General features: G+C 39.9%; 1 protein-coding gene across 1 annotated transcript in view; it reads left to right on the top strand.

Moving 5' to 3' along the window:
- Positions 1-14,417, top strand: part of dnah5 (dynein, axonemal, heavy chain 5) — a 44,997-nt gene that overhangs the window by 18,423 nt on the left and 12,157 nt on the right. The window contains 26 exon segments of the mRNA XM_057045142.1: positions 851-1,045; positions 1,418-1,552; positions 1,686-1,793; positions 2,237-2,390; positions 2,528-2,674; positions 2,828-3,069; positions 3,206-3,382; positions 3,494-3,698; positions 3,807-3,949; positions 4,516-4,650; positions 4,909-5,031; positions 5,181-5,394; positions 5,482-5,705; positions 5,790-5,988; positions 6,083-6,255; positions 6,394-6,524; positions 7,203-7,356; positions 7,500-7,767; positions 8,162-8,285; positions 8,427-8,518; positions 8,521-8,533; positions 8,751-8,865; positions 8,996-9,172; positions 10,207-10,410; positions 11,550-11,729; positions 13,857-13,994. Coding sequence (XP_056901122.1) covers positions 851-1,045; positions 1,418-1,552; positions 1,686-1,793; positions 2,237-2,390; positions 2,528-2,674; positions 2,828-3,069; positions 3,206-3,382; positions 3,494-3,698; positions 3,807-3,949; positions 4,516-4,650; positions 4,909-5,031; positions 5,181-5,394; positions 5,482-5,705; positions 5,790-5,988; positions 6,083-6,255; positions 6,394-6,524; positions 7,203-7,356; positions 7,500-7,767; positions 8,162-8,285; positions 8,427-8,518; positions 8,521-8,533; positions 8,751-8,865; positions 8,996-9,172; positions 10,207-10,410; positions 11,550-11,729; positions 13,857-13,994 — 4,170 coding nt within the window.

Genomic DNA, 14,417 nt, shown 5'->3' with positions numbered 1-14,417 from the left:
GGAAAAGGCTGATTCTGTATCTTTTAGAATCTTCTGTGACCCATATACTTCTCAACACCTTTTATTAAAACTTGAACGGAGGTCACTAAGACCATGTGACTTAACTCACAGTGTCCTCTCCACCTCCACACTCAACAGTTTTAACCATCACAACACCATTACATTAGTGTACTAAACAGTGCCACTTAAAACACAAACATCAACGCTTGCAGGGATCTTTAACAGAATTAACTTGGGAGACATACTGTCCCAAAGCATGCTGGGAACTCGTCTCTCCTCTGCCCCAACATGCTACAATATCATCTACTTCATGGGATAGATATTGCAGTAAGACAATGTATAATTTTAAAGAGAATATGCTTTTGATTTTAGGTACAGTGTACCTCAAAAAAATCAAATCAAATGATCTTTGATATTGATCCATCTTTCTTACTTGCTGTTTAATCCTCATCTTGGTTGTGGGGATGCTGGAGATTATCCCAGGTGACCCTGGGCCACAAGGGCATTGCAGGGTATACATGTCATTCACTCACAAACCCACATCCAGGGGAAAAGTCGGCATATTTACTTTAGGCGGAGGAATATTTCCCCTGTGAGAGGAGAGAAAGCATAAATCATTATTTGGTCTTTGGATTTTTGGTTGGAGTTGGTTAATTAAACATTGACTGTCTAAAAATGGAGGGATTGTCCTCCTATATAAAAATGTTTGATAAGAACCTTCACGCTGCTTCTACATTCATTTTATATTTTATGTATATTTTCCTGTGTGAAGCCATTTCATAAACAGTCTGTAATTGAATGTACTCAGAGACACTAAACATAAAAAGAATAACCTTATTTACATTTTCAGAACCCTGGTTATGCAGGTCGCCAGGAACTTCCTGAAAATCTGAAGATTAATTTCCGTACTGTTGCCATGATGGTTCCAGATCGTCAAATCATCATGAGAGTAAAACTGGCCAGTTGTGGGTTTATAGAAAATATGGAGCTGGCCCGCAAGTTCTTCACTCTTTACAAGCTGTGTGAGGAACAGCTCTCCAAACAGGTAAAAGAAATGGATCACAGAAACCGTCACACCTCAATCTAGCTTCCCTTAAACTACTTCAATCATGTTATTGTGAATTATTTCTTATTTCATTTGTGATATGAGTTATTGCTTATGAGGACAGTTCACATTGATAAAAGTAGTATTCATCTCAGCGGGATATTCAGACTGAAAATGAGACTGGCAAAATCAATTCTGATTGAGAAATTTGTCTTTTATGTATTTACTGTATGTATGATTAACAGCAAAAACCTATATATAAATACAATGTTACAAGAAAGACTCAAGACCTTGTTTCCAACTCCTGTTTGTGTTAAATAATTTACATAGTTGAAACATTAAAATCGAAGATGCCATTCTGTGACTTTCCAGGTTCATTACGACTTTGGCTTGCGGAATATCTTGTCAGTACTGCGAACACTGGGAGCAGCCAAGCGAGCTAACCCCACTGACACTGAGTCCACTATTGTAATGAGGGTCCTCAGGGACATGAATTTATCTAAGCTGGTGGGTAGAAATTACAATCACAGAAATAGAAAAACAAATCTGGTTGTAACAGATGAATAATGACTTTGGGGACTAATATACTCAGCATTCATATACAGTGGCTTCTGTTTATCTGCTTGCTTGTGCTTGTTAGATTGATGAGGATGAGCCGCTCTTCCTGAGTTTGATTGAGGATCTTTTCCCAGGCATTCAGCTTGATAAAGCTGGCTACCCCGAACTAGAGGCTGCAATCGACAGCCAGGTACACAGAAGTGATAAATGTGTTTTCTTTTGCTTGCACGCGAGTAAAATTGTAGATAAGTACAGTAGGAGATGGAACAAGAGGGAAAGAATGAAGGTGGACAGAGGGAAAATAAGTGGAGGGACAAAGATAGGAATAAAAGAACTTCTGTAAGTAAAACTGGACAAAAGATTAATGGACTGTGTGGCAGCAGTATATTTCATGTCAGTCTTAAATGCCTTAAGTCACAGGACCCATGGACAAATGGTGCCATTTACTATTTTCCAAGAACCAAGCCCAAGTTACTCTTGCAGAGGAAGCAGAAAGAGATATAGTCCTCAGTTTGACATATTATACTCCATGAGCAACCACCTCCTGTTAACACAGAATAACATATTATGAAATAAATCATATTGGTTGTGAATGCCTGTTCATTCTAGTAAAAATTAATTTTCTGTTTCAAGGTTGAGAGTGCAGGTCTTATCAGCCACCCACCCTGGAAGCTAAAGTTAATCCAGCTATATGAGACTCAGAGGGTCCGTCACGGCATGATGGCCCTTGGACCCAGTGGAGCTGGAAAAACAACTTGTATCCATACGTTGATGAAAGCTATGACCGGTAGGGCTGTATGCATAAACATATTTAGAAAGTGAGCCCATGAATCCTACAGTTGTGCTTCAGTACATCATGTGTGGTAAATCTAGTGAGCCTGGTTAGAGACTACATTATTTCTGTCGCCTCTTTTCCTCTCTCAGCATGTGGTCATCCTCACAAAGAGATGCGCATGAATCCCAAAGCCATCACGGCGCCTCAGATGTTTGGCCGACTGGATGTGGCCACAAATGACTGGACTGACGGAATATTTTCTACGCTCTGGAGGAAAACTTTGAGGGCAAAGAAAGGTGAGAAACATGAGAAGTTACATGAAATGACAAACGTACAAACACCTTCTCATCATTTCCGTATTTGAGAGACTTAAATGCTTCTTTGTTTCTGTAATGATAAGAATGTGGTATGCAATTTTCCAATAGATTTTTCTTCATTCTTCTCCATAGGAGAGAACATCTGGATTGTCTTGGATGGACCAGTGGATGCCATCTGGATTGAGAACTTAAACTCAGTTTTGGACGACAATAAAACTCTAACCCTGGCCAATGGAGACCGCATACCCATGGCTCCAAACTGTAAAGTGGCTTTTGAACCACATAACATTGACAATGCATCTCCGGCCACAGTGTCTCGTAACGGTATGGTGTTCATGAGCTCTTCTGTCCTCAATTGGAGCCCAATACTGGAGGTGAGGTTAAAACATTTAGGCTGTAGGTTTTCCCTCCAAAACAGCTGATATTTTATTTACAGCCTGAATTTGGTGTAGAAGAAACAATAATTTATGGTCAATGCAGTTGGAAAAATCCCATTTTTACAACGTTTAGGGTTGGCTGAAGAAACGATCCCCCCAGGAAGCTCAAGTGCTGCGGCAACTTTTCACATCGTCCTTCTCCGACCTCTACAACTTTTGCAAACAGTCACTGGAGTTCAAGATGGATATGCTGGAGGCCTTCGTCATCATGCAGTGCATCAACATGCTGCAAGGACTCATCCCAGCCAAGGTAAGGTTTCCAAACTTTTCAAAGCAAACAAACAAAGCTGTGAAACCCACAGGAAGTTGTTATTTTTCTACCGATCAACGGATTTACTTAATGAATATCTTTACATTATAGGACCATGGTGGTGAGCTGTCCAGAGAACACTTGGAACGAGTGTATGTCTTTGCTTTAATGTGGAGCGTCGGTGCCCTGCTTGAGCTGGACGACAGGAAAAAGATGGAGGTCTGGCTCAGAGGGAACAGCGGCTTCTGTCTTAACTTACCAAATATTCCATCCGGCAGCGAGGACACAATGTTTGACTATCATGTCTCGGATAATGGTAAGTTTATTTTCTCAAATTACCCTTCAACCATATATTTCCACACCTCTTCTACATTCTGCATCAAAGTTTAGGTTTTTAACTTGTGTGCATTTATTTTTCTTCCAGGTCACTGGGTACACTGGAGCAACAGAGTAGAGGAGTACATTTATCCATCTGACTCCACCCCAGAGTACCGTTCCATTTTAGTTCCTAATGTGGACAATGTCAGAACAGACTTCCTAATTCAGACAATTGCCAAGCAGGGCAAGGTGAGACCTACTTCATTGCGCATTGGCTCTGTTTATTTTTACGTTATTAAATGATCATGATCACGTAGGAAAGGTATAATCCACTGATACACTGATAATCTAGTGTTGATAAGTGTTGATCTCTGGACAGAGCTGAGCAGACTCCCGCGTGCCCATGTTTCAGATCAATAACAGAGCATCTGTTCTACTGCAGCGGATAGGAACATCCTGTAGTGTACAAAGTAAAAACCTGTTAAATGATTCATGGAATGGCATTATTCATGGGATTCCTGGGTGTGCATGAAAGAGAATAGAAAGCATCGGTATGTTGTTAGGCTTGGAAAGTATTTAGTTCCTTCCAATTTCCAGCCATTTATTTCTATATACTTTGTGTAAATGTGGATTTCTGTTTCAATCTGTCCAATAGCCAAACCAATGATTAAATAAATTAATGATAATTTGAAGTAATATAGCACACATATCAACTATAGTCCTTCAATGAAGATTGGTATTTATTCTTAATAATGTTTACAGTGTTTAGGTGTTTCACTACTAGAAGGGGAATTCATCTTTTTAACATTTTCTAGGCCGTTTTGCTGATTGGAGAGCAAGGGACAGCCAAGACAGTCATCATCAAGGGTTACATGTCAAAATATGATCCTGACACTCACATGGGCAAGAGCCTCAACTTCTCCTCTGCAACCACACCTTTCATGTTCCAGGTATAAAAAAACAACAAAAAAACATCTTTCTTCACTCCTAACCTATTTAAATTTAAGCTTGCAGTCCCCCCTGGTGCAGTCACATCTGACACAATCTCCAGGTTAGCCTAATTGTTATTGTATCATGTATGGTCATGAACCTGTCTGGGTCAATACTTCAGACTGGTACTATGGATTTTGTCAGGACTGAACAGATGCCTTTCTATCTATTTTGTACCCTTTTTGTCACCGGAGACTTTTTGTCTGTGCTTTTTTTAGAGGACAATAGAAAGTTATGTTGATAAAAGAATGGGAGCTACATATGGTCCTCCTGCTGGGAAGAAAATGACCATTTTTATAGATGATATCAACATGCCTATCATCAATGAATGGGGAGACCAGGTCAGGAATCATTTTTCAAATCAAGATGTTGAAATCCTAATTTGTATCTTGGCTTAATCATGTTTTCAAGTGTCTTAATTTCCTTAAAAAAAGGCAATATTAAATAATAAAAATGCTGATACATGACAATAACAAGCCTCCTGTTATAGGTGACAAATGAAATTGTCAGGCAGCTGATGGAACAAAAAGGCTTCTACAATTTAGAGAAACCAGGTGAGTTCACCAATATCGTGGACATTCAGTTTCTGGCAGCCATGATCCATCCTGGAGGAGGTCGCAATGATATACCACAGAGACTGAAGAGGCAGTTCTCCATCTTTAATTGTACCCTGCCCTCCAACGCTTCCATTGACAAAATATTTGGTGAGCAACTAGAGAATTGTAGAATTATCCGTGCATTATTTGTTGTAACATTTGAGCACTTTTTACCCTTTTGAACCCTTTATACAGGTGTAATTGGTATGGGTCATTTCTGTGAAAGTCGTGGGTTTTCCATTGAGGTTCAGAACCTGGTACGCCAGTTGGTGCCTCTAACCCGCCTTCTCTGGCAGCTAACTAAAATTAAGATGCTTCCAACACCTGCCAAGTTTCACTACATCTTTAATTTGAGAGATCTCTCCAGAATCTGGCAAGGCATGCTCAATACAACCGCTGAGGTCGTTGGCTCCGTTCAGGTGAAAACATTTTTCTGATGCAACGTCCTTGTCCTGAACGAATAACGGCAATAACAACGAGTGGATTAAAAAAATGTCCAAAAGGTGCTGCTGGGATTGTGGAAGCACGAGTGCAAACGCGTGATCGCTGACAGGTTTACCATGCCAGAGGACGTGGAGTGGTTCGACCAGTCTATAGCAAAGTTGGTCGGGGAGAAGCTTGGTGGGGAGCACCAGAAAATAGTGGACTGTGGACACGACCGATACTTTGTCGACTTCCTTCGAGATGCGCCCGAGGACACTGGTATTGATCAGCTACAGCCCCTAGACTTCCGTGTAGCATCAATGTTTCCAATTTTGTTGCGTAATTTAAAAACCAACTAGCTTTTATTTCACAGGAGAAGAGAAAGAAGATGCAGATTTAGAGATGCCAAAGGTGTATGAACCTATTGAGTCTTTTGAGAGCTTAAAGGAACGTCTGAACATGTTCCTCACCCAGTACAACGAGACCATCAGGGGTACTGGCATGGACATGGTCTTCTTTCAGGATGCTATGATACATCTGATCAAGGTACTGTCATGCGAGTCTGATTCTGAAAGATCCCCAACTGTGACACCTCTGACCAACCCACCAAAACTGCCATAATTACACAGTTCCATGTTATATTGAAAGTTTTCTTAACGCTTTCTCTTGTGATTATCATTGTAGGTGTCGAGGATAATTCGGACACCTGGTGGTAATGCTTTGCTGGTGGGCGTTGGAGGTTCTGGTAAACAGAGCTTGACCAGACTGGCTTCATTCATAGCTTCATTTGACTTCTTCCAAATCACTCTAACACGGTAATAAATACTACTGTGATCTTGTTAACCTTTTCATAAATACATTTCATATATTCCTATTGTTTTTGCCATCACCTGCACTCTGGTGCATGAACCTTACTGCTACAGTGAAATTTATCCACTAGCTCTCATGCTCGGTTTAATTAATTTCACTTTTTTTAAGCCGTATTTATTTTTCTGTGTTCATAGCTGTGTTCCTTTCAGGATGCCATAAAAAGATGAGATATATTTGATCTAATGAGCTTGGAGATTGCTTCTACTGCACAGTGTAGTTATTGTTTAAATTAAATTAGCATTAGAATTGTGGGTAACTTTCTGTTCTAACTGAGCAACTGTGAAAAATACACGCACTTTAGGAGTGAAAATAAGCCAGACCAATATTTCTACAGTTTTAATGAGACTGTCTTACCAGATATCAGACATATTTCAACAGTTTACTTTTTCCATCTTGTACCATCTAATGAAGCTCTAACACGTGCAGAATGCAAGACTCATCAACACCAGCATTGCAATTCTTTTGGCATCATCGCTTCAGAATCCTAATTTAGTTTAGATGCAGAAAATAATGAGGATGTGTGCATCTTTCTGTTTATTTCATTTTTCTTTCAGACACAGTAACTGTAATGAAAAAGAGAAGAGAAAAAACACTGTTAGCATTCCTGTTTTTTTTTTTTCCAGCTCATACAACACATCAAATTTGATGGATGATCTAAAGAACTTGTACAGAATTGCTGGCCAACAGGGCAAAGGCATCACCTTCATCTTTACAGACAATGAAATCAAAGATGAGTCTTTTCTGGAGTACATGAACAATGTCCTGTCATCTGGAGAGGTATGAGGCAGGGCGACAACATATCAGATGATACGTTATTAATAAAGCCAGCCTGGAAATATAAATGAAAATATGTGATGTATAGGAATGATAACAGCATTTGACAAAGGTGAATATAACATAATTTGTGTGCACGCTGTCAGGTATCCAATTTATTTGCTCGTGATGAGAGTGATGAGATCCTCAACGACCTTGTCCCCATAATGAAGCGAGAATTTCCAAAGCGACCGCCGACCAACGAAAACCTGTACGAGTACTTCATGTCACGTGTTCAAAAGAATCTCCATGTGGTTCTGTGCTTCTCACCTGTTGGCGAGAAGTTCCGGAACCGCGCCTTAAAGTTCCCGGCATTGATATCTGGATGCACCATGGACTGGTTCAGTCGATGGCCTAAAGATGCTCTCGTTGCAGGTATCGTTGCTATTATGAGCAGCTCAACAGATATCACAAAATTTTGCTTATGATGATATCTGAATCTACACTTTGTGTTGTTTAACTTTACTTTTTCTTAAAAGCATTTCAATTGTTCATACGTATCATTGAAAATTTATACCACCAAGCTTTGGAGCTTTCAGTTGATTTTAAGAATGTGTGGCCTGTTTGGTCCTTATAAAAATTTCTTTCAGAACATTTGCTGCATTTCTGTACATTTTAGAAAACTGAAATGGTCATACAGAAGTTTGGCCACTTACGTCTAACCTTTTCCTTTTATTTTGGTATGCAAATAAAGATGATTAGGTCTAGGTGGACCATGCAGATGAATGTGACCCTTATCCCCCCTGTCCTTCTACTTTCTGTATTTCAGTATCAGAGCACTTCCTGGCAGCGTACGACATTGAATGCACACACGAGGTAAAAAAGGAAGTAGTCCAATGCATGGGCTCTTTCCAAGATGGGGTGGCAGAGAAGTGTGTGGAATATTTCCAGAGGTATTTAATAAGTAACCTGACTTCCTGTGATTGCTAGTGTGAAGGTTGAAATCAACACTTTATATATGATTAATGGCAATACCAGGGTGGAAGCAAAAGGTATACTGACATGTGCGTAATGACACCTTTTTTGATTTTTAGATTCAGAAGAACGACTTATGTCACTCCCAAGTCCTACCTCTCCTTTATTCAGGGATACAAAACAATTTATGCAGAGAAGAGGTCTGAAGTCGGAATCTGGCTGAGAGGTCAATGTCTTTTCAATTAATTCAACAATTTTTTGACCCTGAGCTTAATGAGCATTTTAAAGCACAGTTGCCTTTATTTCACTGAGGGGGGTCTTAAATCAACTGCTATATACATTGTATATTGGCTATGTGATGTGCAGGACTGGTGTTAAAAGGTTGCACTATCAAGTTTGTTGATATGATCTCCCATAGCAGGTTATCTTTAATACTTCTTTAGGATGCACACAGGGCTTGAGAAGCTAAAGGAGGCATCTGAATCTGTAGCACTTCTAAGCAAGGAGCTGGAGGAGAAAGAAAAGGTGTTACAGGTGGCCAATGAAAAGGCTGATATGGTAGGTTTGATGCAAGAGAGTGAGTTTATTCAACAGAAACTTCACCAAGTTATATATATATATATGTACTGTATATTTTAATTATATTTTTAATGTGCACTGGACCTTTTTGTTTTTTAATTACACCAAGGTACTGAAAGAGGTGACTGTAAAAGCGCAGGCAGCAGAAAAGGTAAAGGCAGAGGTGCAGAAAGTGAAAGACAAGGCTCAGGCCCTTGTAGACAGTATCACCGCTGACAAGGCCACTGCGACGGAGAAACTGGAAGCCGCCCGACCAGCTCTTGAGGAAGCGGAGGCCGCACTGCAGGTTTGGGACTTGGGGATTATGATTTTAGTTGCTTGTCCATGAATCCGTTCCTTCCAGACTAAATAATCATTGTTTATCTGCCCCTGCATCTGCCTACGACATGATCTGCTGCACTGGTTCACAAGCACACAGATCTGCTGTGATAAATGTAGAAATTAGTGGGAAAAAAACGCTGAAATATTTAAGAAGCAACATTTATTTCTAAGCCTAGTTTTCAGAACAGCCATTTGCTGCCTTTATGTTGTAAACAAGTGGATAACTCTCCTGAATCATGTGACACAATGTTTTCATTGATTCCTTTCATAGATTCTCTTTGTAGTGCAATACATGTTCATATAGCATCTTTACACTGATGATTTAAGGTGCACTTCCATGTAGAGAGTTGCACCAAAATGATGGCAAAATGATGGTAGATCCCTGATTAGATCTATTTTGTTGTCTTACATCTGCAACCCTTTGTGTTGATTGAAGAGCAGGAAATGTGTTGTGCTGGTATTTGGCATGATGGTGATTACGCATTGTTGTCATGCAGTTAATAGTCACTTCAAAATACTTGAAATGCTTGGAAATGCATGGAAATGTGTGGTAAGCATGTTTAAAACAGTCCGCCATTCACGTTCACGTTGTTTATCAGCGTTGTGGTTGCTTGGCCGCTGTATAGATAGGAGGGACGAGGAAATGAAAGAATAGAGGGAATTAGGAAGGAGGAGGAGGATGATGCCTGAACCAAAGTGCATCGAGGAGCCAAAAATGGGGCAAGTGGGAAAGGATAATGATGAATCAGTCAAATGAATCTCACTGGGAGGATTTCGATTCTCTGCTGCTGTCTCCCTTTTAATGAGCACATTGAGAAGAATTCACTGTACAGTTTGCCTCATTCTGCATTTATTTTCTCCGCTTTTAAGCTACTGTCATGTGAATTTACAAAGAAACATGGTTTTCCAACTTTGTGGTGTTTGCAAATTTGGATAACATTAATTATACATTGATTGAGCTATGAACATCCCTATGACTGTTATTCCGTCTTTCCTCAGACGATCAAGCCGTCAGACATCGCCACTGTACGCACTCTCGGTCGCCCCCCTCACCTCATCATGCGGATCATGGACTGTGTGCTGCTGCTCTTCCAGAAGAAGATCAATACGGTCAAGGTGGACACAGAAAAGAACTGCATCACGCCATCCTGGCAGGAGTCCCTAAAACTAATGACGGCCGGAAACTTTGTGAGCAACCTGCAGGTAACAATACACGTGCACATGCCGCCTAAAGCACATCGTTTCAGCAAATTTCATATCCCCCCTGGAAAAACTCCCTCTGCATGTAAAACTACCGCACTTAAATATTGCAGCATTGTGGTCAATACAGGGAATGCATGGCTGTACATTATTCTGTCTCCCTCAGCAGCTGGCTGATATTTGTCTTGCATCCATCATGTGTCTCAGCATCTCTCTTATTCTGTGGTTTGGTTTTTTGTGCTTGTCGTTTTTTATGTGCTTGTTTTTTTCTTGTGTTTTTCTAGTCCTAATCCACCTCTGCTGCTTTTAACAGTTTTTACTGACCCAATTCTGAGTCATTTTTGTTGTTTTGCTGATTTCAACTTCTGAGATGTTTGAGAAAACATGGATAGTGAGTTTTTAGTAGCTGCAAATGACACATATCAAACATGCATATCACACTTTTCCAGCATGCAAGCTAGTCAAAATGAGGAACCCATTATATTAGTATTTAGAAAACCATTGAGGATTCTTACAATTTATGTTGATGTACGTTGTATAACCACATATGTGGCACAACACAACATAATTAACTATGTACATTTTTTGCTATTGTGATAAACAACTGGGACTTTAGTTCCTTCTCCTTTCTCTTTCTCAGCTTGCTTTTTGCGGGATTTCGGTGTTGTATTTTCCATGAACAGTCTAAAAATGCCGCACCTCATTTCCCTTCTTTGATATTGCAATGGTAGACTGGCAGATTTGGCAAAACTGAAAAGGTCATCGTAAATAAAAGTCCTCCTCCTATTCCATATAAAAGTGATCAGTTTTATTCTCCTCACTTGGTCCAGCTCCCCCACTCATTTTAAACCCTTTCAAAAGTTTAAGAGAAAAAGCGGAAGCGAAAAATGAGCAGTAACAAACTGATTAGCTTGCTAGCTTTGCTGCACTTAGAGCCGTTGTTTGCATATGCACAGTGACCTAAATGTCAAAAGAACTGATGTGATGTCATCTGACTGGCTGCCCTGTATATCAATGAAATGATGGGATGGATGATAGCCTTACATCTATTTTTTTATTATCATGCAATCTACCAATAGTACCTTGGCGATCTTTCCCTCTTTCACCCCTTTTTCCAACCCTACTGTTTTTGTGCCATGCAGCAATTCCCCAAAGACACCATTACTGAGGAGGTGGTGGAGCTTCTGCTGCCTTATTTCGACATGCCTGATTATAACATTGAGACAGCCAAGAGGGTGTGTGGTAATGTGGCTGGCCTTGCATCCTGGACGAAAGCGATGGCCACCTTCTTTTCTATCAACAAGGAAGTCTTACCTTTGAAGGTAAGACATATTATTTTCTCCAGCAAATATTTTATATCACTGTAGATGGGACTAACATGGATGTATTTCTGTTCTGTATTTCTGTAGCCTGAACAATATACATTTACATTATAATGATCATATTATCCCATTTATAATAGTTCTAATATAGCTCTGCAACTAACTATATACAGTACAGGGCAAAAGTCTGGACACAAATGAGCATTCAATGCGTTTTCTTTATTTTCATGATTATTTACATTGTCGATTCTCACTGAAGAAATGCTGACAAGGCAATTCTGTGACGTGAAAATCAAACCTCATGAAGCTCATTGAGAGAACACCAAGGGTCGGCAGCGCTACCAAAAAAAACCCAAAACAAAACAAAAGGCAGCTACATTGAAGAATCTGAAATACAAGACATATTTTGAGTTTTTTCATACTCTTTTGTTAAGTATGATTCCACATGTTTTCATTCATAGTGATGCCTTCAGCTAGAATCTATACCTCATCTGTTCCTAACTTGGTGATCAGTTTCTATATTATTTGTATTAGTTACTGATTTTTATCATTTGTATTGCAGGTTTTGGCAGGAGTAGCATTTTTGTTTAAAATAATGTGCACGCATGTGCACGTGCACACACACATCCGTGTAGTTCTATCTTTGCAAGGACTTTCATAGACATAATACATTGCCCAGCTCCTTACCTAACCCCAACCCCCACCCTAACCTTAACCCAATTTTTACCTCAACCTCAGAAGCATCTTAACCATCAAACGGTTGTGAGGACCAGCCAGATGTCCTCACTTCCACAAAATGTCCTCACTTTGCTAGTAGAATGAATGTTCTGATAGTCAGTATGAAGCAAGTACAAGAACACACACACCGATGTTGGACAATGCATTCATATGGGAGGTCTAAAGTGGAGCAGAGCTGTTATTTTCCAGACCCAGGCTACTTAAAAACACCAAATCCTTGTTAGCAACATCATGTATCATGGAATCATTTGTGGGACCTGAGCACTGAGAGGAAGAACTACTTCAAGAGAACTGGAGTTATTGTCTGACGGGATAAAAGTAATTTCAGCCGATTTATTCAGTCCTCAAAAGTCGTCCTGAATCAGTTAAACTCATCCCCTCTAAAGCTGTGCTGCCTCTTACAAGGTTTTGCACACACAATCACATACACACATGTTTACACAATTTCACCCTTTTGATTGTCTGTAATTCTACAGATGTATGACATTCAATAAGAAGCCTCACTTCAATGAAAGCAGTGATACATTAGGATTATGTCCTTGTCAGTGTCTATTTTATTCATCTTACACACTTCATGTCTCATCTCAGTACATATGCCCCCCTCCCACAGCTCATTTTTCTTTACACCGTTTTTATTCTTCTTCTCTCTTCCCCACTTATTTTCCTCTGTTCTTTAATTCTCTGTGACCCCTGTGAGCACTTTCTGTCTCTCCTCCGTAGTACTGACCTTTTCCTTTAGTGTGGAACAAATTGATTTTCTGGGTTCCAGCCCAACAGAGGCTTCTATTAAAGCTGCCTGGCTACTCTGCTGCTTTGAGATACAGCCCACCTCGGCCAGGAACACAGAGATGGTGCTCTCACATATCATTGAATATTAACAAATGCTTCAGCCTCCCTCTTCACTTGGCCAACTGTATACAGAACTTGTTTTTTTCCATTTTTGGTTCTGAACCTTTTGCAGTGCTTTTCCCCCCTCAGGTCTAACCAGCTCAAACCAGAAAAAGCCCTGCATGGTGCCTCCTTGGCTCTCATTTCTTTTTCACTCTTTTCATCTTTGTCATTTCCAATTTTCTGTTGGCCTTTAATCACTCATTTATCTCTGCTATTTGGCATTTTCCCCAGGCTTTCTAAAATATATATATATTTTTTCAAAAATGTGCCCTTGTCTATTATTGCTGTTATTATTGATATGAGCAACAACATATTCCAAATAATGCCTTTTGCTTTTCACATCATGGTTCCTTATGACAAATTCAACTGTCCATATTCAGTAGGGCTGTCGCTTTTCCTCTTTATTCAGCCCTATAATGTGTTCCACCCCCATGGGCTTGTTATTTGCAACCAAAGTATTAGTCCGTCTATTCTACAGTCTCCTCTTTTCCTCCTTAGGCTAACCTGGCAGTGCAGGAGAACCGTCTAAACATAGCTAACAGGGACCTCCAGGAGGCTCAGGCTGAGCTGGATGCCAAGCAAGCGGAGCTGGATTTGGTTCAGGCTCAGTATGAGAAGGCAATGATGGAGAAACAGGTTCGAAGCTTTCAGTTTTAGACATGGCACTTTCCATCATTCCATGAATGTAAATTTAAAAGGATGGGATGAATGTCAGAGTATCTTTGATCAGACTATTGGACACCTAATGTAAAACTGAAATGATGCTTGCATTTTGTGGAGTCCCTATATAAACCCTACTTATGTGATTCATTTCAAATCCATGACGTTAAACTGCAAAGTCTACATTTGCCTTCATGTTCTTTAAAACTTGCAGAATTAAATTTATTCAGCTCAATCTTTTCCAGTATTAATAATATTCATTGTTCCAGCTCAATCTCTCGGCTCAGATTTTCACTTTATGTCCATATTTACTCCATTTAATGCATATTTGGTCTTAGAGGGGGGAAAATATAAAGTGATCTTTCATGCAAATTTATATGGGGTTTCTTTTCGTGCGCT

This window comes from Takifugu flavidus, chromosome 10 (genome assembly GCF_003711565.1).
Source record: "Takifugu flavidus isolate HTHZ2018 chromosome 10, ASM371156v2, whole genome shotgun sequence".
In the NCBI taxonomy this organism is placed as follows: Eukaryota; Metazoa; Chordata; class Actinopteri; order Tetraodontiformes; family Tetraodontidae; genus Takifugu; species Takifugu flavidus.
The sequence above is the reverse complement of the archived record's forward strand: the minus strand, read 5'-3'. Positions and strand labels throughout refer to the sequence as shown.